At 51.9% G+C, this 24,995-nt stretch overlaps 1 protein-coding gene across 1 annotated transcript in view; it reads left to right on the forward strand.

Moving 5' to 3' along the window:
- Window positions 1–24,995, forward strand: part of SLC16A2 (solute carrier family 16 member 2) — a 39,312-nt gene that overhangs the window by 8,651 nt on the left and 5,666 nt on the right. The window contains exon 2 of the mRNA XM_058814135.1: window positions 21,024–21,168. Coding sequence (XP_058670118.1) covers window positions 21,024–21,168 — 145 coding nt within the window. The remainder of the gene's footprint in view (window positions 1–21,023; window positions 21,169–24,995) is intronic.

Below are 24,995 nucleotides of genomic sequence, written 5' to 3' on the forward strand. Positions count from 1 at the left end.
TACTTAAACTTCTGTGGCTTTCAGGTCTTCATACAAAGCTGCCAATTTGCTCCACGAGTTATAATCAAACCCACAGGTGTTCTGGGCTGTGTGCCAGGGTCTCTGAGCCCCTCTGGCCACCCAGAGGGATGTGCCGAGTTCTGACATCCCTGGGTACAGCCTGGGGCAGGGTGGCACTGCCCTGCATTCCACCCACACATTTACTGTGTTTTCCCCCGCCTTGACCCTTTTAGGTGTAGATCCCTGAGAAATTACCTGGTGCTCGAGCTTGCCCCGTGTCCCCAGCACATCCTTTGAGAGCTGGAGTGGGGTGAAACACGGGGAAAAACCTCGGGAAGAGCTGCCCGGTTGTCAGGACCCAGAACATCCCTCTGCTGTCCAGGATGGCCAGGACCCTGCCAGGGGGCTCAGAGACCCTGGCACAGAGCCCAGAACACCTGTGGGTTTGATTGTGATCCATGGAGCAAATTACCAACCCTGGATGAAGGTCAGCAAGCCACAACAGTTTAGGTAGAATAACAGTGAAGTTATCATGGGGTGGAAAAGTAGATTTTGGGGTTTTTGGTATGGGGGTTCAGGGGGCAAGATGGAGGGATCTGGGTGCATCCAGCCTTTCTCCTTCTTCTTGGCCTCCATCTTCTGCTGTGATGTTGGCACTTTTGGATTGGTCTAGAGCAGAAGCTCACTGTCTAACATAGGTGATAGGTATTGGGAAGTAATTGTAAATATTGTACATGTAATTTTTAGTATAAAGACATAACACTGCCCTGGGGGCAGGCAGAGTGCCTTGGACTGTCTTGCTGAGCTGACCTTGGCAGGGCAGGTGAAAATTTTTTACAGATAAGATACAATAAACAACCTTGAGAGTGAGAAATGAAGAGCCCTGACTCCTTCTTCAAGCACTGGGCTGGGAAAAGAGACTTTGGAACTCTTCTCAGGGTTTTTTGGCTCTGATTTGGCAGCTCCTGATGGGTTTTACTTGCTTTGGTGAGCTGGGTTGGACAGGGCTTTGAGGGAGCTGGTCCAGTGAAGGTGTCCCTGCCCGTGGCACTGGGGTGGCACCTGGATCCTTGCAGGGCCTTCAGCCCAAGCAGTTCGAGCATTCCCTGCAGAGCAGCTGCCTCTCGGGGCTGGCAGCCCCAGCTCTGCAGGGCCCAGGCTCTCCCTGCATGGGCTGACTTGTTGGGCTTTGCCCCGGGCAAACACCGGGGCCCTGCTCAAGGAGGAGAAACAAGCCTACCACAGAGCCTGCAGCCAGAACCTGCTCTGAGCACCCACCCAGCACCCCCTCCTGGGCACCACCTGAGCTGGGGACCCCCGGCCACCCTGCCCAGTGCCATCCCCAAGGCCCTTTGCTTGGTCATCTCACACCAGGCACCAAAACAAACCTGTTGATTCAAGATCTTGGCCTCAATTTGTCTGCCTGGAGATCCTGTGTGTAAAAGGGAGGTAAAATCCTTCCCCCTTGGGGGGATGTGGGTGTGCGCCAGGGAGCCAGAGGGGGTTTTTGGGCAAAACCTGTGCAAAGCAGGGAGAGCTCAGTGAGGTGGGAATAAACCTGGAGCCCAGTGAGGTGGGAATCACATCTGATGGCAGCTCCTTCAGCCAGGATTGTGCCTCCTGTGCTCCGTCTGATTCGAGTCCGATGGAAAAGTATCATCTGTGATTAAAGATTGACGGTAATTACATAATGGGTATGCACCAGATGATGCCCAGACAAGCTCCCTCCTGGGATTTCCCAACTTTTGGAGTGTTTGCAATCATCCTAAAGAGCTTCCTTCTACCAAGGAAGGTGGAGGGGGGGGTGGTAATTATTGATTTTACAGCAGCACCCAGCACAAGGCTCAGCAGTGGTCACCAGAGCCAGGCTGTGGCTGCCCTGCCTGCCCTGATAGCTCTGGGGCATGGTCAGGTACAATAAATACATCCCCTCAGCCTTGCAATGGCAATAAAAGCATAATAAAATAAGAGAGAACAAAAAAATCAGGGAGCAAAGCTGCTTTTTGCGCGTGCTGGCAAGAGCAGAGCGGCTGCAGCCGTGTGCTTGTGCCATGACCAGTGACGAAAAGGCAACGTCAGGATGTTCTTGATGGTGGGCCAGCTATTAATCCGTGTGTTCGAGCAAAACCCAGCTTGTTTCTTAAGATTTGTGGGAGTGGGGACAGCTGGGGGTGTGGGGAGCTTGTCTGGGATTAAACCTGCCTGAGAGCCAAGCACGCCAAGCTCGCCAGCCCGGGGAGAGCTTAATTAAAGTCAACGGAGAAACGTTTCCAAGAAAATAATCCAGGGTTTCTAAACGGGATATTTTCATTCTGGGCCCAGAACGTCTCCTTTTCCCTCTTCGGTGTCAGCTTTAATAAAACAAAATGAGATCTCCAAGAAAAACAAATTGGAGCTCTTAAAGGCGCTGGGGAGATAAAAATCAGTAACAGTGTTGCTGGTAACACCTTGGGTTATTAAAAGGGAAGGAATGCTAACGATGCAAATCGCCTCGGCCTTTCTTGTGGTTGCTGCCTGCCCACCCTGCCAGGGGGGCACGGGCACGGTGCCCCTGGTCCCTGCCCTGCCCTGGGCTGAGGGCACGGAGCTTTGCCCCTCGCTGGCCAGGGGATGGGGCGCGTGTGGGAAGTGCTCACACAGGGAGGATTCTGGAGTTTTCTTTCCCAAGGTTCTGGTGGCAGCTCCCAGGGTCAGGGGTGGTGTTGAGGGCAAGAAGTGAAAAGCTTGGAAGAATGGCAAGGAGCAGGTTTTAGGGGAGGACAGACTTTAAAACAGCTGAGATCAGGGCTGGTGATGTTGGGGCTCCTGCAACCTCTAGCAGATGGTGTAAAACTATTTATCAAAGAGCCTCAACATTATTCGACCATCAACATCCTCTCCAATCTTACTCATCACAACCCCAATACCAGCCTTACTCCTAATGATCTCAATCTGAACCCCACTGCCCCTTTCCATTTTCCTTATCAGACCTCAGCCTAGGCCTACTCTTCCTGTTAAATAAAACAAAATGAGCCCATCCGAGCTCCTGTAGAGGTGATGAACATGTGAATGGAAACGGCAACTTGGGCTTTTTACAGCCTGAGAGCAGCTGGGTGTGGCTTTGCCCCTCATGCCAAGGCTGGAAACCTGGGGTCACTCACTCTAAATGTCCCAGTCCCAGAGGTGCAGCTGGGCCCCACACTGAGGGATGGTCTCACAGTGCCCTGTCCCTGTCAGGCTCTCCCAGCTCCTGGCCTCCTGCTGCTCCCCAGGATGCTACAGCAGGGATGGGAAAGGCTGGGCGAGTCCCTGAGGACGTGGTTTGGTCCCTCCACCCTCTGCTTCTGCCTCCCCACAGCCAGAGAGGCTCAGAGCTGTGCTCCCATCCTGGCCAGGGCTGAGGATGCCAGTGGGGCAGGGCACAGGCACAGGGCTGATGCTGCTGGATGTCCTGTCTGTCCATCTGTCCAGGAGAATCCTTTCAGACAGGGTGGCTTTAAAAGACCCAGGGTGATGAATTCAAGTCCAGCTCCTGCTCTGCTGCTGTGCCCAGCAGCATCAGATAAGGCAATTACAGCTTTATCACTTAATTGCAGAGTGTAATAATAGGAGTGGTATCAGGACAGGCCGTTGCCAAGGAGGGAATATCGGTGGTGTTGGGTTTTATATTTGTTTTTTTCAATATAAACTCATTGGAGCCTCAGTACTGCTGAGGTCTTGTTTGAGGTGTTTGTGAGGCTCCTCTTGCCTGTTCCCCACCATTCCCCCAGCCAGGGGAAAATTCAGCATTAAATAAAAGCTGTGCTGACTGTCCTGATGGCAGGGCAGCTTCTCCAGAGTGGGTGAGAACCCAGCCTGGGAGGGGAAGGGGTGAGGACTGACAGGGATGTTGTCAGCAGCTTTGAGGACAGCTTTTCCCTTGCACCTTGGCAATGAGATTTCCACCCCTTGCAGGTTTTTCCTGTCCTGCTCAGCAGGTGTGGGGTGCACACTCAGGGCATGGGGCTGATTCTGGGGGTCTGGATGCCCTTGGGAGGGACAGCTGGGAATGAATCCTAGTGAATCCTAATAAATCCCTTTGCACCAGGCTTTTCCACTGTCAGTGTCACATGCAAAATGCTCCATCACCGCCCTGGAACCCAGATGGGAAAATGAAAATTTTATATTTGGCAACTCTTCCTCAGCCTGCTGGGGTGGTGTGGGAGAGGTGAGAGACGTTGGCTGCCATACCCAGAACTCTGCTTGTCTCTGACTCACGTGGTCCCATTTTCCACCCTCCCTGTAGAGCCATCGAGCAGGCTGAGCCCTCCCAGGGCAGGATTTGGGGCATTTCCCCACCCAAACTGGCCTGGCTGGTGCTTTTCTGCCTTGAAATTGGGGTTTTTCATGACCCGGGGTGGGTTTCTCACCAAGAACTGAAGTTTTGCCTTGTCCTGATGTCTGTAGGGTCAGGCGGTAAAAACTCAGGTGATCTCGGGGCAAGGGATGGTGTCAGAGGCTTTTAACTGGGACAGCTGAAACTCCCTTGGGATCTGCATTTTAGGAGAGGACCTTTATTAAGGTAGATTCATATAAAATCCAATGTGTTGCCCAAAGATAAGAAATCATGGCAAGTTTTTTTAAAGCTGTTAAACTCTGCCCTGCTTCAGTTCATCAAGCAAAGCATGAACCAAAGAGCCCCGAGAGGAGGCACTTCAGGTCCTGCTGTGACCCCTGTGCCTGGCTGTTAACTCCTGCTGCCCCATCCTAATCCCCATCTGCAGATAAGATTAGCCCCAGCCTGGCTTGCAGAGCTCCTGTGCTTCCCTTGGGACAGCATCCTCCCAAGCCCAGGGTTCCCAGCCCCACCATCTGCAGCCTCCCCCCCAGCACAGTTTGTGTTCCACTGACCTCATAAACAAAAATGACGCAGAACAAAACCCCACAAAAAACAATTTTTACAGCAGGCTGAGTTTTCCTACTCCACAAAGGCAGTTGTTTAGATTTTTACTGCCGGATGAAGAAGGAGGACAGAGATAAAAAACAACCCTAAAAGCTGCTGGGGAGATGATGCAAGGCAGAGCAGAGTGGAGAGCGATGTCTCTGAGGGCTTTCATGTTTCCTCTGCTTCCCAGTCAGGACTCAGCTATTGCAAAATGCCAGGCTGGCTGCAGCCCCTGCCACGTGCTGACACTTTCTGAGCAGATAACTCTGCTTTATCACCCTCCTGAGTGCTGGAGATGGGCAGGGTGATGGGGAAGCAGGCAGGGAAGCAGGATATGGGGCTGCTGTGAAAGCAGCAGGTTCCTGGCTGGGTTCCCCGTTAGTCAGGGTGAGGAGTCGATCTCCTTTGCCATTTTTTTATGAATGAATCAGTTTTGGCTGGGCCTGATGGTCAGACTGGTTCAACGAGGAGCAGCTGGTATCAGTCTCATCAGCAGAGACACAAACCAGCCTCTCCCTGGCCCTGCAGGCTCCTGTGATCCCGACAGGCCTGGGGCTGACAGGGCTCAGCTCCGTCACCCCCTTCCCTCCCTGCTCTGGGTCTCTCCTGGCTCCTGGGCACGCTGAAGCTTCAGGGACACTCCAGAACCAGGGTGGATGCACCCAGGGCCCTGCACCACGAGCCTGCTGCTCTCCAGGTGCATCACTGCTGCACCAGGGGGGTTTCAGGGGACACTTTCAGCTCCACGTTGCCCATGGTTGCTGTTCCAGTCCTTGGCCAGTGGAAAATTCTTGACATTCTGCCACAACTTTAGCTGGAGCAGCTGGGATTTGGGGTTTTGGGGCACAGGGGCAGTGCAGATGTGTGGCTGCCTCTGCTCAGCCCTGTTGTGAGGATCTGCCATGGTGTCACTGCTGTTCCCCTCATTGTTGGCACCCAGCAGCCCTGTCCATAATGCCACCCCACAGGTGTGTGCCAGCTCCCCTGGGCAGGGATTTCTGTGTGCCAGGGCCACTACAGAGGCTGAGGAACCTGATGGTGCCTCAGGAGCAGCATCCCTGTCCCTGGTGCTGTCACAGAGCAGGGTGGGCTGGTGTCCTCCAGCACATCCCCACGGATCCCTGTACACGGCTTGGACCCACCCACGCTTGGGGCTTTGCATTCCAGGCTGGAATGGCCCCTCACACCCCTCCATACCCCAAAATCCTGGCAGGCTCAGCTCCACACTGCTGAACCCTCTCAGTCCTGCTGTTCCCTGAGCACAGTTGGGTGCAGGGGGAGCTCAGGCAGCTGAGAACAGGACTGGGGGCTGTGGGGTGTGCTCCCTCCAGCAATCCCACCCTTGGCACCTGTAGGACAGGAGGAGTTTTGTAGGGACAGGGGTAATTTGTAGGTTTTGATTCCCACCCCCACCCCAAAAATCCATATTTCCATGGAGAGGAAGAGGAAGATCCCTGCCCACAGAGATGGGATTCAAGGCTTTTAACCCTGACTGGCAGGATCAAACCTCCCCCAGTAACTGACAGAAGCCTTCATTAACCTGCCCTGTTGTTTATTCCCATTTCAAAGCCCTTGATGCAGCAAAAAGCGAAGGCTTTTCCTCAGGAAAGCACATTAATGTTTCACCTGCCTCCAGAGCCCTTTGCCACCGGGGCACCTGGAGTGCTTGGGGCTGTCCCCAGTTCCCCTCTCTCTGTTAAACATTGTGTGGCTCCAAGGGAGCCCAGCCTGTGGCTGTCGTGTGGGCTCCAGCCTCGGGGGCCTGGTTTTTAATTTATATGCAGATGTGAGTGTGTGCGTGGATCCACAGAGGGATATTTATGTCTGTGGATCACAGATCCCTGTCCCAGGGAGCTGCAGGGCTCGGGGTGGGTTCCTGGGATGGGGATGGGAAGCAGGGGCTCATCCTGCTGTGCCCCCCTTGCCTTGGCTGTGCCCCTGCCCCTCCTGCCTGCAGCCCCAAGGGCAGGGCTGGCCCTGCCCCAAAGCCACCCGGTGTCTGAAAAACTTTCAAATGAGAGCAGGTCAGCCAAAAGTGACAGCCCGTTGGCAAAGGGGTGGGACCTGCTTCTTGCTGAGCTAAAAAGAAAAAATAAAAATAGTAATTAGATAAAATACACCTGGTTTTCACTTTCCTTTAGTGGTCAGATTTGCTTAATGACAGCTTGATCTATTTTTCTGAGATATCCAGTTGTTTTCAAATGTTGTCTTTAATGTAAGGAAGCTCCAAGAGATGAAAATCACATGGATATTTTCCCCTTCTCTTGCCCTCTAGGTGTCTGGTTCAGTGATGTGTTGTGATCTTTTTCCTGCTCCCTAGGCTCCAGGAGCACGATCCAAAGGTGCTGGGGCAGCATTCTGACAAGAAATGATTTCCTGATGGCCATCAGGGGAAGGGCCCAGATGTTCCAGCACGGAGCTGTTTTGTCCCACAGACTCTGTGCCTGCCCCAGGGCTCTGCTCAGCCTGCTTAAAAACAGCTTTTCTTCATTTATTTCGGTTGTTAAAGCTATTCTCTCAGTGGAGGAGGCTCTCCAGTGTCGCCAGCATCACCTGGTGTCCCCTGTGCCACGGGAGGGTTGGGGCTGAGCCCTGGGACAGTCTGGGGCAGAGCTGGGGTGGGAGAGGCCATGGAGGGAGGTGTTGCCTCCTCTGTGAGTGAACCCTGAGGGCAAAACAACTCAAAAATCCACCTGGCCCAGCCTGGGGAGGGGCCTCCCCTCAGAGAGGACCTGGAGCAGCCACCTCGATTTTCCCTTTCATATTTCCAGCCCCCTGCATTGCTGGGTGTTGCTGTTGAGGTGGTTACAACACAAAGCAGAGCTTACAAGCAGTTTCAGGTGGCAACTTTTTATTATTGAACGTGGCTGACTTTTTATACACTTTTTATACACTTTTTATTTGTTTTTGCTTTTTTTTACTCTATTGGTTACAATAAGTCAACATAACACTATTAGTGAAAAGTTACAGTGACTTCAACTACCTTTCTAAAAATACTTTGTCTAGCTGCAAAGTTTTCTTATCTTTCTTCATTTTTTCGTTTCTTTTGGTTTCTTTAGCTACAGCTTTGGAGAGAGCTCCTTATTAGCTTTTTCTTCTTCTTGCTCCTTTAGCTAATAGGCTTGCTGTTAGCCCCTTTTACAGTTGGGTATTGGGCAGGCTTTGTTTTTGGGGAAATTTGGGCTGTGTTGGGTGGAAGCAAACAAGTAACATAACTGGAATATTTTGGTAATATTGGGGTGGGTGGCTCTGCCCAGGTGCCACAGGGGAGGAATCCCAGCCCTCTCCATTTCAGGGTTTTTGCTCCAGTGGGGCTGAGGCTGAGGTTGCCACAGAATTTTTGCTCTGGAGCTTGGAGGGCTCTGGGGGGTGGCTCTGGAGATGATGCTGCAGGGCAAAACCAGCAGGGAAAAACACAGGGATGATTTCTTCCAGCCTTGCCAATCCTGGGGATGCCCCAGCCTTGGCTGATGGTGTTTGGGAGGTTTGGCTCTTCCCACACCATGCCCATGCCCATGCCCACCTCATAGGCAATAGAATAATGGAATATCCCAAGCTAGAAGGGATCCTCAAGGATGATCCGGTCCCACTCCTGGTGCTGCACAGACACCCCAACAATCCCACCCTGGGCATCCCTGGTGCCCTGGAATGGTGTCCAAACCCTCCTGGAGCTCTGGCAGCCTTGGGCATTCCATTCCTTGGGCAGTGCCAGCACCCTCTGAGGGAAGAACCTTTCCTGATGTCCGACCTAAACCTGCCCCGACACAATTTCATGTCATCCCCATCCCCATCTGCCACCCAATGGGAAAGGACTGGGCTGACTGGGAGATGTGGAGGAGAGGAGGGAGAATGTGCAGTGCTGAAACCTGGGCTGGGGCTGTTCCTGATAGGGCACAGAAGGTGCATCACTGCTTTCAGCTCCCTCAAAAGTTGCAAACCCAAGGTGATTAACCGTGGTAATTAACGTGGTAATTAACCATGTTCTCTGTCCAGTGAGGGGCATGGTGCAAAGGGATGCTTGGAAGTTTTGCAGTAGGGAAGGTGTAAGGTAGGAGAAATACTTGGAATTCAAGCAAAGCCTTGTCTAGGGGAAGGTACAGATATATATATATTAATATATATATATATATATATATATATATATAAAACTCTGTGTAAAGTGAGAAAAGACCTGTTGATGAGGCACTTGGGGACATGGTTCAGTGGTGGGCTGGGCAGTGCTGGGTTAGTAGTAGGACTCAATGGTTTCAGAGGGCTTTTCCAACCTAAACAACTCCATAATTCTATGGTTCCAAGACTGGACATGTCCACCACCAGAAGGATTGGAGGAAAGGCTGTGCAGAAATCTGCCAGGTCTGGGAGAAGGCCACAGATGTCCTGCAGTGGCAATTATTTGTCTAAAACCAGTGCCTGGGCGGGTGAGAAGCTGTGGCCAGCTCTCCTGGGTTTGGTGTCCAGCCTGCTGGGACTCTGCCCTTAATGCTCAGGGCTGGCAAAGGGCTGGAAGTATTTTTCTTTCTGAGTATCCCTTAATTAGCTGAAAGGGAAGGCTGTCAAGTACCCAGCTGGGAAGGAAAAAGATCTTCGTGAGCCTGTGACCAGCACAACATTTCGCCTCCATTTATTTTCCCTGACTTCTTTGTTTTCCCCTTTGAAAAAAAAGGGTGTTTTTCTCTTTCCTTTCATTTAACTGCTATTTATTTGCTGGTAAGTGGAAGGAATTCAGCTGGGATCAGCCTGGCTCCTGCCAGGGCCTGGAGTTGAAAAGTTTCCATGGGGGAGATGTAAGAGCAGAGCAGGGGGGTTGTTTTGCAGCCGTCCCTGGGGCACGGCCAGCCAGGTTTCATGGCTTTAATTCTCCTTTTGTCACTGGGATGTTGACAAGTGCCCATGGGAGTTGTGGTGGGAGGAGCGTGGAGCTGGACCGTAGGGTTTCTTCTTCTTCTCCTTGCTGTTAATGGGAAACAGAAGATGGCTTGGGAGAAATTTGGCAAAGAGGGAAACTTTTCTGTCTCTTCCAGCTTGGAAAAAAGTCTCCTTGCTCACCCCTGTCTCACCGCAGAGGGAGGAGGTTCCCAAACACAGCCCAGGAGGGGTTGGTGGGAGCGGGGCAAGGGAGGCAGAAAGTGCCCGGTGATTTCACAAGGATGGAGCAGCCTTGGGACACCAGGTTTGTTTGGGAGTGGAGCCCAACCTGCCTCCCACTGGTGGCCAGGAGCCATCCCATCTTCTCCCCAAGGCATCAAGGGCTTGGGATGCCCCAGGTGAAGCAGCACTGGGGATTTTGGGGATCCTGTGTGTCAGGTGTGATGTCATGGATATGGAGATGCAGTGGTGGATCAGTACATGGATTCTGTGCCTGGCTGGGACATGAACCCCTGACCTTGGTGTGAAGAGCTCTGCTGGCTTTGCCCCTCATCCTGGATTGTGAGCCAGAGCTGCTTCACCATCTGCTCCGAGCTGGGCTGGCTGGGAACCACAGCTCCACATCCCAGGGGATCACAGGGCTGGCCAGGCTGCTCCAGTGAGAGCCACAGCTCCACATCCCAGGGGATCACAGGGCTGGCCAGGCTGCTCCAGTGAGAGCCACAGCTCCACATCCCAGGGGATCACAGGGCTGGCCAGGCTGCTCCAGTGGGAGCCATGGCTCCATGTCCTGGTGGATCACAGGGCTGGCTGAGATGCTCTGGCTGGAAAAGCCATAGCAGCCACTCCCATGGGGCAGCTGACAGGGCAGGGACTGCTCCCAGAGTCACACTCCAGCCCTGCAGGACTTTCAGGTATGTCCCCAAAAGTAGCAGCACTCACCTGGATCACAGCCTGGGACACTTTGGCTGCCTTGGCTGAGACACATCCCAGCACTGCTGGCCCAGTCCTGGTGCTAGTGCTCGTGTCCTGGCAGATGCCTTCCCCCTTTCCTCCTTCCTTTCCCCTTCCATCCCTCCTGCCCTGTTTGTGAGCAGATGAAGCATTGGGATGAGGCTCCACCCTGGTCCCTCAGCTGCTCAGTCCTCCCAGTTGTGTGTGGCTACAGGAACTGGTTACCAGCACAAACCTGCCAGTAACATAAGGTGGTCGCAGGGGAGCTCAGAGGAGATGACACATTTTGGGGCTGGAGAAGCAGAAGGGGTCACACCTCACTGCTGGAGACAGGGGATGGCCGTGGTGGGGTGTGAGTGCTGAGCTGTTCCCAGGCTTTGTGACCTTGCACTGCTGACTGCAGGAGGTTAATCATAGTCAAAGCCCAGTGAAGTTTGGCCAGGTCATGGCTTTTCCAAAGAGAAAAGAGAGAGCTTTGGACGTGCAGCAGCCGCTGTCTGGGGTCAGAGCTGACCCACAGTGTCCCACCAGAGTTAATAATTGCCATCACCTGGGAACCTCCCTGGCTTCAGCAGTGGGAACTCTTTCCCCAAAAACTCAGGGTGAGGAGCCTGGAGGAAACCCCAACCCACCAGGATGCATCAGGATGGGGAGAGCAATGTCCCTTGACACAAAACTAAACTCTAACCCCAATCCAGACCCTAACCTTATGTAGACCCCAACCCAAAACCTAATCATAACCCTGATATTGTCTCTGTCCCTGATCCCAAACCTTTGCTGTCCCTTTGATTTGATAAGGTGGATATTGTGTTTATTGCCCTGTTGGAAATGGCAGAACCTGGAGCAGGCAGTGACAGCCACTCAGGATCCTCTGTTGGGCTCTCACTGCCATCTGCACCCAGAGCTGGACAGAGCGGAAGGATCTGATCTGCTTTGGTCACCCAGCTCCAGCTGGGACATCCTGGGGGCTGCTGTGTTAAGAGATTTGGGAGAGTGTAACTCCCAAATCACTCCATATTGAGCCAGGAATCATGAGATTGGGTTCTGGCTTCCACTGGTGAGGGCAGGTTCTCCAAAACGGATCTGGGTGCTTTTGATGGGCTCTCCACGATGCTTTTCCCACCCTCCCTCTTCAGGGCTCCCATCCTTCAGTTGTGCTGCAGGGGGAACATTGAGGGGCATCACAGCTGAGGAGGAAAATCTGTGTTAAAGAAAGAGGAAGATGGATAAAATCAGGAGGTCTGCTCCTGGCACTGTGTGTTTGGGAGGGCACCAGGACCCAGGGGCAGCCGGACCCTGGGCTGGTGCCGTGCTCGCCACTGGTGTCCTGATGCTGGAAGGAGGTTTTTATGTATATACATAAAAAATACTTTCTTCTCCCTGTGGGTGTGTTTTGAAAAGGGGCTTGGGAACAATGAGCATTAACAAGCAGATAGAGAATTAAATGCAGGGTTTGAGTCTTCAAATGTGTGCACATTTCAGAGGGCGTGTTTGTGCCAAGACAAACTCCGTCAGGAATAAACATCGTTTTACATGAAAGGCTAATTACAGATTGGTGCTCCGCGGGTGGGAGGAGGGAATTTTCACCAATTAAAATGGAACTTTTCTGTTCTTCGTAAAATTGCTGGATGAAAACGCAGCCAGGGCTGGCGAGGCGTGTGACAGCGCAGTCAAGGGGGGGAGATGCTCATCACCAGAATTTGTTTTTTCCCCCCCAGTGCTAAAGATCCTCTGCCAGTTCATTTGGGCAGGAGCTGAGGGAGGGCACTGGTTCTGCCCAACAGCAGCTGAATGCCAGGACAGCCCTGGGCTCTCACAGGGAGATGGGACATGGGCAAACAGAGTCCAACCCAACATCCCTTGGAGTCACAAACACCAGGAGAGCTTGGAGTAACAAAATCCTTGGCCTCCTTGGGTGTGTAGGTCATGGAAAGACGTCTGGATGGGACGTGGCCCACGTTGAGGAGCTGCAGCTCCTGTTTGTTGGGTAGCTTCAGTGTGTGGTAGGTGAATCATCCCTCAAAAATTGCAAGCCAGAGGCGACGCAGAGAAGAAAAACCTTCCTGGCCTGTGGAGTGGAGTGCTGGGAAGAAAACTCCCGCCTGGGCACATGGTGGGTTTCAGCTGCAGAGCACATGCTGCCTTGTTGCTTTTGGACGGATTTCACAAGGATTTGCATTTCTGGACCAGCTCTGGAGCCTCCGAGGCTGAGGCTGTGGATGGGGAGGATGTGATGCAGCCCAGAAACCAGCTCTAACGCCATTTTGCTCTAGCCAGGGCTGAGTTTTATGGGTTTGGAATGAAATGGATGCAAAATGTGGCTGGGACTGAGTTTCTCTGGGATGTTGAGCGCAGGAACCCCAGGCAAACACTCCGTGCCTGCTGCTTGCCAAGAGAAACCACAGATTTGTCTCCATCTCTACTTAGTGTGGCCACAGGGCAGCTCATTTTGGGGCTTTTCTCTCACATAAGCTGAGATCTGTCACTTAGTGGTTACAGGAGGTGGCCTGGACATCGTCTCTTAGAAGTCCCCTGCGTCCTTGAGGGAGAGGGGAGGCAGAGAGACACAACCAGGAGAGCTGTGGTGGGATTTGTAAAGCAAAGTACATTCCCAGCCTGCTCTGCCCCAGCGCTCTCTGCTCCTGGGCCAGTTCAAAACTGGTGTTTTAAAACTCCCCTGTGGCAAAGACTGGACTGGCACTTGGCTGGTCTGATCTCTGGGAAGCTGTTGCCTTATCCATGGCCATGGGATCATGGCACAATGACAGGAGCTTCCACTTCTACAACATTCACATATTTCCTTACCCTCTCCTAGTACCACCATGAACAGGGCACTGAAAGGGTCTTTAGCCAGACCTGGGCCTTGAATAATTCCTCTGAATAATTCCATTTATTCCAATTTTCAGGCTGTTGTGGAATTGTTTTCAAAAGAGGGGGGGTGGGGGAGAGAAGTCAGCCAAACCTGATAAAGGAGGACTTTGTTCTGAAGCTTTAGGGTATGGTACCAAGCAGGGCTTGCTATACAATTAATGAGTTTAGCTGGCTTTGAGCTGCACGTGATGCACAGTGGCTGCCACCACAATGCCCTGCCACCACCAGCTCCCATCCAGAGAAGTCTGGCTTCAGTTTGGTGCTCCTCAGCCTTGGTTTGGGGTTCTTCAGCATCAGTTTGGTATTCCCCAGCTTTGATTTGGGGCTCTTCAGCATCAGTTTCATGCTCCTCAGCCTTGGTTTGGGGCTCTTCAGCATCAGTTTGGGGGTCCTCAGTTTGGGCCTCCACAGCTTTGGTTTGGTGCTTCTCAGACTTGGTTTGGGACTTCAGGCTTCGATTTGGGACTTCTCAGTATCATTTTGAGGCTCCTCAGCATGACTTTGGTATGTCCTGGTGTTGGTTTGCTGCTCCTCAATCTCAGTTTGGTGCTCCTCAGTCTCAGTTTGGTGCTCCCCAGGTTCAGTTTGATGTTCCCCAGCTTTGGTTTGGGGTTTCACAACTTTGATTTGTGGATCTCAGTTTGGTGGTCTCCAGGTTCAGTTTGGTGTTCCTCAGGTTTTGTTTGGGATTCCCCAGCTTTGGTTTGAGGTTCCTCATCTTCAGTTTGGTGTTCCTCAGCCTTGGTTTGGGGTTCTTCAGCATCAGTTTGGTGTTCCCCAGCCATTGTTTGGGGTTCTTCAGCATCAGTTTGGGGGTCCTCAGTTTGGGGCTCCACAGCTTTTGTTTGGTGCTTCTCAGCATCATTTTGAGGCTCCTCAGCATGACTTTGGTATGTCCTGGTGTTGGTTTGCTGCTCCTCAATCTCAGTTTGGTGCTCCTCAGTCTCAGTTTGGTGCTCCCCAGGTTCAGTTTGATGTTCTCCAGCTTTGGTTTGGGGTTTCACAACTTTGATTTGTGGATCTCAGTTCGGTGCTCCCCAGGTTCAGTTTGATGTTCCCCGGCTTTGGTTTGGGGCTTCACAACTTTGGTTTGTGGATCTCAGTTTGGTGGTCTCCAGGTTGAGTTTGGTGCTCCTCAGGTTTTGTTTGGTTTGGGGTTCCTCATCTTCAGTTTGGGGCTCCACAACTTCATTCTGGGCCATTTTGGTGCTCCTCAACTTCAGTTTGGTGCTCTCTAGGTTCAGTTTCTGCTCCTCAGCTTCAATTTGGTGTTCCCCAGCTTCAATTTGTGGTTCCCCAGCTTCGGTTTCAAACTCCGCAGCTCTGTTTTACTGCTCTCCATCTCAGTTTCCCACCCTACCATGCATTGTGGTGGCTTCCTCAGCTCTGATTTCTGCATCTGCCTTTATTTAAGCCTTGACCATTCATCCCTGGGACCAGCTCAGCCCGCGGGGGGTGCTGAGCACATGGGGCTGAGCCGCTTGGAGCGGTTCAGGCTTCACTTTGAGACACAAGGGAATGACGCAAATGGCTCTCCAAGGCCACGAGATGAAACAGCTGCTTGGTTTTCACTCCAGATGTGCCGTGGGAGCCCTGTTGAGGGGGGCAAAGCTGCCTGCTCCCCCATAGCCCATGCCTGGAAGGGCCAGCAGGTTGCCTGGGCTCCCAAAATTAAGCCAGGTAGGGCTGGGCAGGGCTGTGAAGATGCGCGACGAGGTTTGTCACAGCAGCCTGCAACGAGTCAAAAAGTGATTTATCTCTTGTAGGAGAGGTGCAGGAGGCGAATTACCTTTGGCTGCCTCATCTCTTCCCTGAGAAAGGCCAGGTGCCTGGGGAAGGTGACCCTGTGTGCATCTTGTCCCCGGGCCCTGTCCCAGCTGCGCGGCGCGAGCGGGAGAAGCCGCGGGAAGCGAGGGAAGACACTTCCTCCAGTGGCGGATCTGAGCTCACCTCCTGGCCCTTGATCCCTCCAGCCCAGCTATGTGGGTCAGCGGGGAAGCACAGCTGAGAGCGACGTCCCTTCCTCCCCTCTCCCTGGAGGTTTGCTTTTAAAGGAACAAATAGGTTTGGCTTCAAGTGCCGTGGTCTGATTTTTTAATGATGTTTTTTTGGAAACAATAAGCTAAATACCAGCGGGATTTGGATCTGCATCTCAGAGTGGTGAGATTTTCTTCCTTTCTCACCTTCCTGCTCCTACCTTGCTCTGCTCTCAGAAACTTTTTTCTGCTTAGGAAAACGTCAGCAACGGGGGAAGTTTGTCATCCTGTCAGATGGTCCTGCTGGAATGAAAGTTGGTCTGGTATCCAAGTGGGACCAGCTGGACTGACCCTGGGGGTCATGAACACACAGACATGGTGCTGACAGCCCTCAGGGACCCCTCAGCATCACCAGCCCCACTGCAGGGGGACCTGAGCCCCCCAACCCCCTCCTCTGCCTCAGGGTCCCCAGGAGCTTTGTCACCCACTGGTAGGAGGAGGAGAAGGTGACCAAAGCATTCCTGGTGCCTCCTGCAGTATGGGCACAGCTTGGTGCTCTTGGGATGGTTGGCAAATGGGTTGGTGGGCAAATGGGTCACCTCACCACTTTTCCTTCTGTCCTGAAGCCAGGGTGGGTGGTGTTGTGAGGGATGGATCATCCTGGCCATGCTATTGCAACAGCTGGAAGTGTCCAAGGCCAGCTTAGATGGGACTTGGAGCACGCTGGGATCGTGGAAGGCATCCTTCTACCCATGGCAGGGGGTAGAACTCAATGATCTTTAAGGTCCCTTCCAACCCCAACCCCTCTGATTTTATGACTCTGTGATCTCTTAGACCATTGAATCACTGTTCCCCTTGCAGAACTTCAACCACTGCATTCCCTGTCCATGTGGAAGGCCACATTGCTTTGGATCAGCCATGGGCCACCAGCTTGGCTGCCTTTGTTATGTCAAGGCGGGAAGGAAGATATTTGTGGAGCTTTAGCTGGAGCTTTCTCCTTTGTGTGACAGCTGCTGGTGGAATGTTCTCCTTGGTCAATGGAGAACATTCCACAGAATGGTCAACAACTCTTCTCCAGCAAAGCAGCACCAGCCCCACACTGAGCTCTTTCCCTGGCCCAGAGCACCCCTAGGACCACCAGGAACGTTCCATTAGCTCTGTAGGTGGCTTGGGCTGGGGTGGCAGCTGGGGCTGGTGCTGTGCCCCAGCCCCCTGGAGCAGGGTGTGTGCCCTGGGAGGTTCCTGGCTCCTCAGCTCCCTCAATCCCTTCAGGAGGGGCTGTGGTGGGAGCAGGGTGGGATGGGCAGGTCTGGGTTTGATGTAACTCTCAGTGCCAAACAGGGTCAGCAGAGAGGTGGCTGTAAGAGAGGGACAACACATGTCGAGTCACCTCTTCTATCATTAACCCCCAAATCAGAAGTCATGTGCACTTCCCCTCACCAAAAGCAGAGTGTTTTCATGCCTTTTTGGTTTTGTTGTTTTTTTTTTTTGTTTTTTTTTTTTTTTTTTTTTTTTTTTTTGTTTTTTTTTTTTTTTTTTTTTTTTTTAATCTAGAAATATGGTTTCTGAAGCATTTTGTGTTTCTGTCAAGACATCTCTTGCATGTCACCTGTCAAGTTGTTTCTGTCAGGACACCCCTGTCACCAGCCAGGTCCCCCCTTGGCATTCAGCTCCAAACCCAACCCCTTCAGCTGAGGCTGGTTGGACTCACAGCACCCTAAAACACAATCAAGTCTTAACCCGATCCCTGTCAAAGTTCTGGCAGCTCCTGAGCTCCTTCCAGCCCCATCCTCAGCTGGATTCTCTCCATAGCTTCTTATAGGATGTGCTTGATAAGCCTCTGTGCCTCATGTGGGGGCTTGTCTGTGTGTTTCCATATCTCACCCAGCTTATCAGCCACAGAGGGTGGGAGGTGTGGCCAGGCTGGGAATTAACCACCCCATGCAAACCTTCTGGAAATCAGGAGCAGAAATTCCCCCCCTTTTTTCCACTGTGGCTTTATACCAAGAGGTAACTTCTGCAGCGCTGGAGAAGCTGTAGGAGGGAAGGTGCTGAGCCCTGCCTGTTTCCACTGGAGGAACGGCTGCCTCTGCCCTTCACATCCAGCAAAGCCCAGGAGAAACTTCAACACCACAGACTGCCCAACATAAACCCTTCTTTCCCTGGAGTTGATCCAAGGACTGTGCCCAAAGGGGTGGGTTTGGGGCCGGGCTTCACCTGAGCTCCATTTCTTTCCCAATCTGTGCTTTTCTGCCATCACCTCCCTCCATCCTTGCCCCACCCCAGGTGAAAGGAGATCACTGGGGATAAAACAGGGGGAAATCTGTTTTAGGTGGTCTGAAAGGGTGGTCCATCACCACCCTTTAGATAATCAATTCTCAGTTCATCAAGAGGAGAGGAGTCATTCTTGTGCCATAGGCTTCCCCAGGAAACACCATCAAAATCCCATGTGTTTCCATGTCACTCGTGGCACTGCCCGGACAGCATCTGTCATCGTGACCTTTTCCTTCCATGTCCAGTGCCCTCACCACTGCACATGGACCAGAGCTGCTTCTAGGGTTTTCCTTTTAAGGATGCTTTGTCCCGTTCCACAAAGAGCACAGTCTCACCTTCAGGACACCTGTCCCCCCAAATTTCACCGCCTGGGGCCGAGGGGTCTCAACACTGAACCCTCTTGGCTCTGAGCCATTGCCTCCCCCTGGATGCAGTCCCTGTGTCACAGGAAACATGGTTCTGTCCATGGCTATACAAGAAAAGTCCAGCTAAGGCTACTCCATCATCTCTTCCCACCTAAGACTCTTCTCCACCCTTCCGACATCTTTCACTTGCACGAACTTTCATCACACTTGCCCATTTCCTCCTCCATTTCATCTCTATCTCTCTTCTAGGAAGGTTAATGTTCTGCAAAGTTTTCATTGTCCAAACATTTTTCATTGTGCCCCCGCTCTGTTTTGGTGTGAATCCGGCACCGAGGCGGTTTTGTGCTGCCCCCGGGTTTTGCCGAGGTTTCCTCCCAGCGCTGGAGCCGGCCCAGCCCTCCCGGCTTCCCGGGGCTGCGCTGGGAAGCGCTGGGAAGACAAAACCCCGCTCTGGAAGTGAAGCTATTGTTCTTACTAATTTTAACTGGATGTTCTTCCCCAAGCCTATTTTTATTCATTGCTTGTGGTAAGCCCTTTCTCTAAGGTAGAGCAAGAGCAATTTGCCACGGGACTCTTTTTTTTTTTTTTTTTCTTTTTCTTTTTTTTTTTTTTTTTTTGTGTGTTTACCAATTTTAATTGAGAAATATCTCCATTTTACAAACCCAGAGCTGGAGGAGCTTTTTAAGCGCCCGTTTGCTGAGCCTCCTGCCCTGGGTTTGCTTTGATCTCTGCAGGTGAGTGTGCATTTTTGGGGCCAGAGATTGATCCTGCCTATTTGCATGTAAATCCCCAGGTTATTAAGATCCGAATCTGGCCCTTTAAATTTAATACTCCGCTTTATGCTTTTATTTCCGCGTTTCTTAAAGTAATTTCCAAAAATAACAAACTTCAAACATGACGGGGCCATCTAATGTTTTACTGCCTTGGCTGCAGTAGAAGGAACATTTCTGGAAGTATATTATCCAATTTAGCGAACCTTTCCCATCCTGGCGTGCCTCCCACCCCTCACCCCCTCTCGGAGCTGCTTTGGACGGCTCTTTGGATCGGTGCCACCTAATCCTATTAGAGGGACTTTGGTTACACTGTGCCTTGTGTTTGTAACCAAGAAAATCAGCTGCACAGGGGGGTCCTCTCCCTTACCCTCTCCCTTCCCCTCTCCCATCGTTTTGCCTGCAGTTGGGATGAGAGCTCAGCCAGCCCCAGGAGGTTCCTGCTCAGCCTTTGCTTTTCATTTTATTGCTCCACTCTGCATTTATTAAGGAAGATTTTGAAGTAAATTGGGTACTTGTGAACTTATAATTAATTTCGAAGGGTCAGCTCTTCCCCAGCCTGGGGAGGGCTTCTTTGTGTGGTCCTTTTGTGAAAGGCAGAGGTTGGAGAGGCTGTTCTATAGCTGGGATTTGCTTTTAATAGGGACCTGGCTATTTTTTGAAGATCTCACAGCTCTGGAAGGATCATGAGAGTGTTTTTATGCAGGGATGTGATGAAAAGGTTTGCATAGCCCTTGGCTTGGGTGCAAAAAAAAGCCCAACACAAACCTAAAAAAGGGATAAAAAAAGGCAAAAGGAGCACATGTCCTGGGGCTGTGCTTGGCAAACCAGAGCCAGCACCTGGAGCTTGGAGATGCTCCAGGAGGTCCCCCGACTTTGGTGCCAGGTAGGGCTGGGAGCCCCTTGTCCCTCTGTCCATCCCCCTCTGCCCCACACACCACCCTGGGGACCTCTTGCTTCTCCTCAGAGCTGTTAGAACTGAAATTCTTTTCCTTACCACATTGCTTTTCTTGAAATCCAGCATTTCCTCCCCAAAATATAAACCATTAAAAGGAGAAGGTGGAGGGCAGGGAGAAGACGGTAGACAAGAGGAAATGGCCTCAATAACCTCAGGAGAGGTTAAGGTTTGATATTAGGAAAAATTTCTTCACTAAATGGCTGGTCAAGCACTGGCACAGACTGCTCAGGGCAGAGATGGAATCATTGCCCCTAAGGGAATTAAAAACCTTGTGGATGTGGCACTTGGGAACATGGGTTAGTGCTGGGCTTGGCAGTGCTGGGGGAATGGTTGGACTTGAGGATCTTAAAAGGCTTTTCTAACCTTAACAATTTTGTGATGGGCTGAAACAAAGAAATAAATCTGTGAATAATTAACATTTCTGGGAAAAAAAAGACAGACAGACAGTGGTTTTCTCCAGAGTGGGCTGGAAGGAGACAGGGCATGATGGTCCCACTTGGGCATTGCCTGGCAAGGTCAGGGGTGGAATTTAACCTGGGATAAACATGTGTCTCCATCAGCTCAGCTGCAATGAGGAATCTTCACTGATCATGGGGAGAGGGGAAGGTGAGGGGTGCTGACTCTGGGGAGTGAGGGAGGGGTGGGTGGTGTGCTCCTGGGAATGCAGGGCTGTAGCTCAGGGCAGGAACCTCTCCCCAGCCAAAGCTGAGGAGCAAAAGGGCTTGGAGGAGCTCAGAGGGCTTTTGGCTGTGGAGATTCCTGATGGAAGTGCTGTCAGTGGGGCATCTTCCCATGTGCAGCCAAGGTTGTTTGGAAAGAGCATTGAAACTTGGTGCCTTCCCTGGGACACAACCCAGCAGAGAGGAATGCAAGGAAAACCTGTCCATACTCCATCATCGTGCCCCATCTGTGGTGCCACCAGGTCTCTGTGTCATTTATGAGTTGCACTGTTAATTAACAGCACTAATTAACTGTGTGATGGGGCTGCCAAGACACCTCCAAAGCTGTGCTTGGTCCCTGGTTGATTCCCCCTGCCCCTTTTGGGTGTCCCACCCTGACCATCACCTTTCTGCTCTCTCTCCCCAGCATGGGTCGGCTCCCTGGCCATGGGGATGATTTTTTTCTGCTCTCCCATCGTCAGCATCTTCACCGACCGCATCGGCTGCAGGACCACGGCGGCCATGGGCGCCACCATCGCCTTCATCGGGCTCCTCTCCAGCTCCTTCACCAAGTAAGGCTGTGGGGGGCGCACCCAGCTCCTTGGAGAGCTCCTCTTCCTCCCTGTTCCCTGCAATCCCCCTGCCAACACATTGCTGCTGCCTCTGGGGCAAAGCAGGTAGGGCCCATCTGCATCAGAGATGTCCTGGCATCCCTACAACCCACACCTGTTCTCCTCCAAACTGAACCTTTTGTCCTTAGGTAAAAACAGAATAAATTTTACCCAAGCAAGGGACTGTATTTTTGGGGATTTCAGCACTCAGGTCCCTCATTTGATCTTTAAAACAGCAGCAGAGGTTGGTGTGCCTCTCACGGGCAGCTCCAGAGAGGCACTCACAGAGAAAACTGTTCAACCTTTGCAACCATTTTCACATTTGGTGCTGAAAGTAAATTAATGCTTAAAATAATATTTGGTGGATTATGCCTAAGAGGGAGTTTCTGTGCAGGGCAGACAGGGAGGGGAAGGCAGACAGGGTTTGGAGCAGTTTGTGGTGTTCCTGCGCTGGCTCGTGTGCCTGTGGCAGCACAGGCCACTGCTGCTTCTTGTTTTCCATGCCTGATCCCAAGCCATGAATTCTGCTGGCAGGCACTGGCCAATGGCAGGTGTACCCTGTGTGTCTTTCCAGCCCAGAAATGGGGGTTGGCATCGTTGTGGGAGCAAAAAGAGGTCACCTCTGGGGTAATTTATGTGACACTTAGTAAACACAGTCTCAGAGGCTCCATGGAGACACCTCCAAAGCAACATTTGCCCCACTTTTTCTGAATAAAAACATTGCTTTGGGTCGGATTTCAGTTAAAATCAATATTGTTTTAATTAAAATGCTTCAAAGAGTGGGTTTTTAAAGCAAATACACACCAGTTTTCCAGAGGGCTACTTGCCCATGCTGTGCTCCTCCTGCTCAGTGAGACCCTTGTGCTTGTCCCAGCCCTGTTTCCCTGGATCCCCAAGTCCTCATCTGTGGGATCCCCCCATCATGCTGGAAATAGGGATCAATTCTGATCCCCAGGCAAACCCCCCAGGACTGTGGCCAATTGCAGATAGGATTTTTGGGTTTCTAAAACCATCTTGGACAGCGGCGTCTGCAGCTTCCTCCTCAGTGCCACCCTTTGTGTTTTCAGAGATGATGGCAAAAGGTGCAGTGGGTCCTGGGGGAAGCTGTGCCCTGGCATGCAGATCACAGGAGCTTCCCATGCAGTCCTGCTTTCCTTCCATTCAGCAAAGCTTGGACTTTTTTGTAAAATGTTTGGACTCTATTGTAAAATGTTTCTGCAAAGAAGAAAGGCTCATGGGACCGCACCGCTGCCAGGGGCTTGTTGTGTTGGGCTTCAAAAAAACCTAAAAAACTAAAATCAAACAGTACATACAGGCAGAGAGGAAAATCTTTTCCAGGAGAGCTCCAGGACTGAAATCCCCATTTCCTGCCTCTCACTCTCGGAGCACATTCCTCTGGCTGCCTTTAAGGGAGAAAGGAGCCCCTTTGCAGCTGGAGCAGAGCGAGGGGAGCAGCGAGGGCAGAGCAGAGCGCGGGGCCGGGGCAGAGCAGGGAGCCTGTGGGATTTGGCACTGCTCCACCCGGGTGGTGAAGGCTGCTCCTGAAACTCAGGGCTTGTGGCTCCAGCTCTCCCTGAACAATGGAGAAGCTTTTTCTTGGTCCCTCCTGCCAAGTCACTCCACCCCAGCTGGAGATCATTCCCCTGTGGTACAAGCACTGGTGCAGAGGGACACAGCCTGGCTTTGGTGGGCTCAGGCAGAGCTGGATCAAAGCTCAGCCCCCCTTCATCTCCTAGTTTCTCTAAAATGGGTTTATTTTGTCCAAATGGAGAAGCAATACTTCCCAGCACTGCACTGAGCTGCTCCAAAAACACCCTGAGCCACCAAGACTGTGTGGCAAGACCCCAGCACCCGGCTCAGTGCCTCTTGTCTCAAAATATTGGGAATTTTGTAAGGAAACCACTCTTGTCTCAAAATATTGGGAATTTTGTAAGGAAACCACTAAAGAAACCAAATATGCTGAAAAGCAAAGCTCTGGGGAAGGCTGGATGGGGTCCATGTGAGGTTTTTCCTCTCTGCTGCCTTGCTCCGAGGTGTCTCCTGCACTCAGAACCAGCTCAAGCCACCAGAGACCTTGTGTGCTCTCAAAAAAATAGAAATCCCAGTTAAGGCTTTAGCTTCCCTCCAGTTTAAGGGGGTTGGTTTAGCATGAGGAATGGGAGATGATGGCCAGCTCAGCAGGGCTGTCTTCACATGTCCCCAGTGCCCTCCCAGCCCTCCTCCTCTGCATGAAGTGTTCTGTAGGGAGGGTTGGATCGCTTTCCATCTGCTTCCCCTTCCCCTCCACAATTTCTGCCCAGTTGCTCCTGCACAGAGGAGCCACCTAAACTTCTGCTAGCAAAGATGAACCAGGGCTGTCCCCACTGAGATCTGGAAGCAAAAGGAAGCTGATGGAGGGAAACCTCCTTGTCCCAGGAGAAACAATTATCCATTGTCAACCTCACAATCCGAGGGGACAATGCCGCCCTTCCCACAGGACAGCTGCTGGCTGATTCCCAGTAAGCAGGCTGGGAAATCCTGGCTCTTCAAGAAGTATGGTTGAAAGGAGCCCCTGCTCTTGCAGGGCTCTCTGAGCATCAGTGGGAGCAGATGGGAGCTGTGGCATTTGTCTCCACTCACCCAACACGTCAGCTGAGCTGCGGCACCAGTGCTGCCGTGACCAGGCCAGGGCTGGTGCATGGGAGGTTGGGCATGGCCCACCAGGCCCAGCTGCTTGCCTGGCTCCCACAGAGGAGGCTTCTGATGTGGTTTTGCTCTGGAGTGGATGGAAATTGCCTTTCATGACAGTCATTTGTCTCGGCACTGTCAGGCACGCCAACCGTGTTCTGCTTTCTGCTTGGCAGGCTGGAGGGGTGAGCGTGTAATGGAAGGCATGATGTGCTTGTAAAGGTTTTCCCAACTCCCAGCTGCTCTGGGAGATGTGGGCTGCTGTCTCCTCACTTGCTTTGGGAGCAGTACTCAGTCTTGCTCTGAGGGTTGGAGCACAGACCCTACTTGTACAACACCCTGAGCTGCCCAAAGGTTTTCCTCACACTTTCCCCCCAGGCAATATCCCATGGCAGATCTTTGCAGCTGGATGGATTGCATGGGAATGAAGAAAAAAAATTCCTTAATCTGGAGAGAAACACAACAGGTTGTTTGTACTGCCTAAATCCAGGATCCTTTGTCAGCTGCCTCTGTTGGGAAAATTGGGCTGGAAATTGGGAGGCAGCTCCTTCCAAGAGCTTTCAGCACTCTCCATCTGCTCTGTAGAGCAGCCACTTCACTCCCTCTTTAGTGCAGCCACCAATGTAAGGTACAAATGAGATCTATTAAATGTCTAATTAAAGCTCCCAGAGGAGCTTAAAGAAGAAGAACTTAATTAACCAGCCTGGAGCCTGGGCAGAAACACCACATTTCCTTCCTGAGTGCCTAATAACCAGCAGGCTTGGTGCCTTCTGCTTCCAAACACTGGGTGGAGAATGTTTTCAGTTAGTCCTTTCAGTGGAAAAATTAAAAGGAATCCTAGCTAAAAATATCCCACCATCCTTACCTTAGAAAATCTTGTTTGCTGTAATTGAATAACCATTGAAGTAAGGTCAGCTTCCCAAGGAGGCCAGGTTGGCTGCTGCCTTCTCCTGGTGGCAGAAAGCACTTCCCAGCCCCACTTCATTTTGCTGCAGATTTCATGTGCCAGCTGTTAGGTGAGGATTATCCTGGTTTTGGTCGGGGATAAGCTCCTTGAGGCCAGCCTGTCTGTGCAGTACCTGCGGCGTGTGACACCAGGGCCTGTGCAGCACCATGGGGGA

Source organism: Ammospiza caudacuta, chromosome 14 (assembly GCF_027887145.1).
Source record: "Ammospiza caudacuta isolate bAmmCau1 chromosome 14, bAmmCau1.pri, whole genome shotgun sequence".
Classification (NCBI taxonomy): Eukaryota; Metazoa; Chordata; class Aves; order Passeriformes; family Passerellidae; genus Ammospiza; species Ammospiza caudacuta.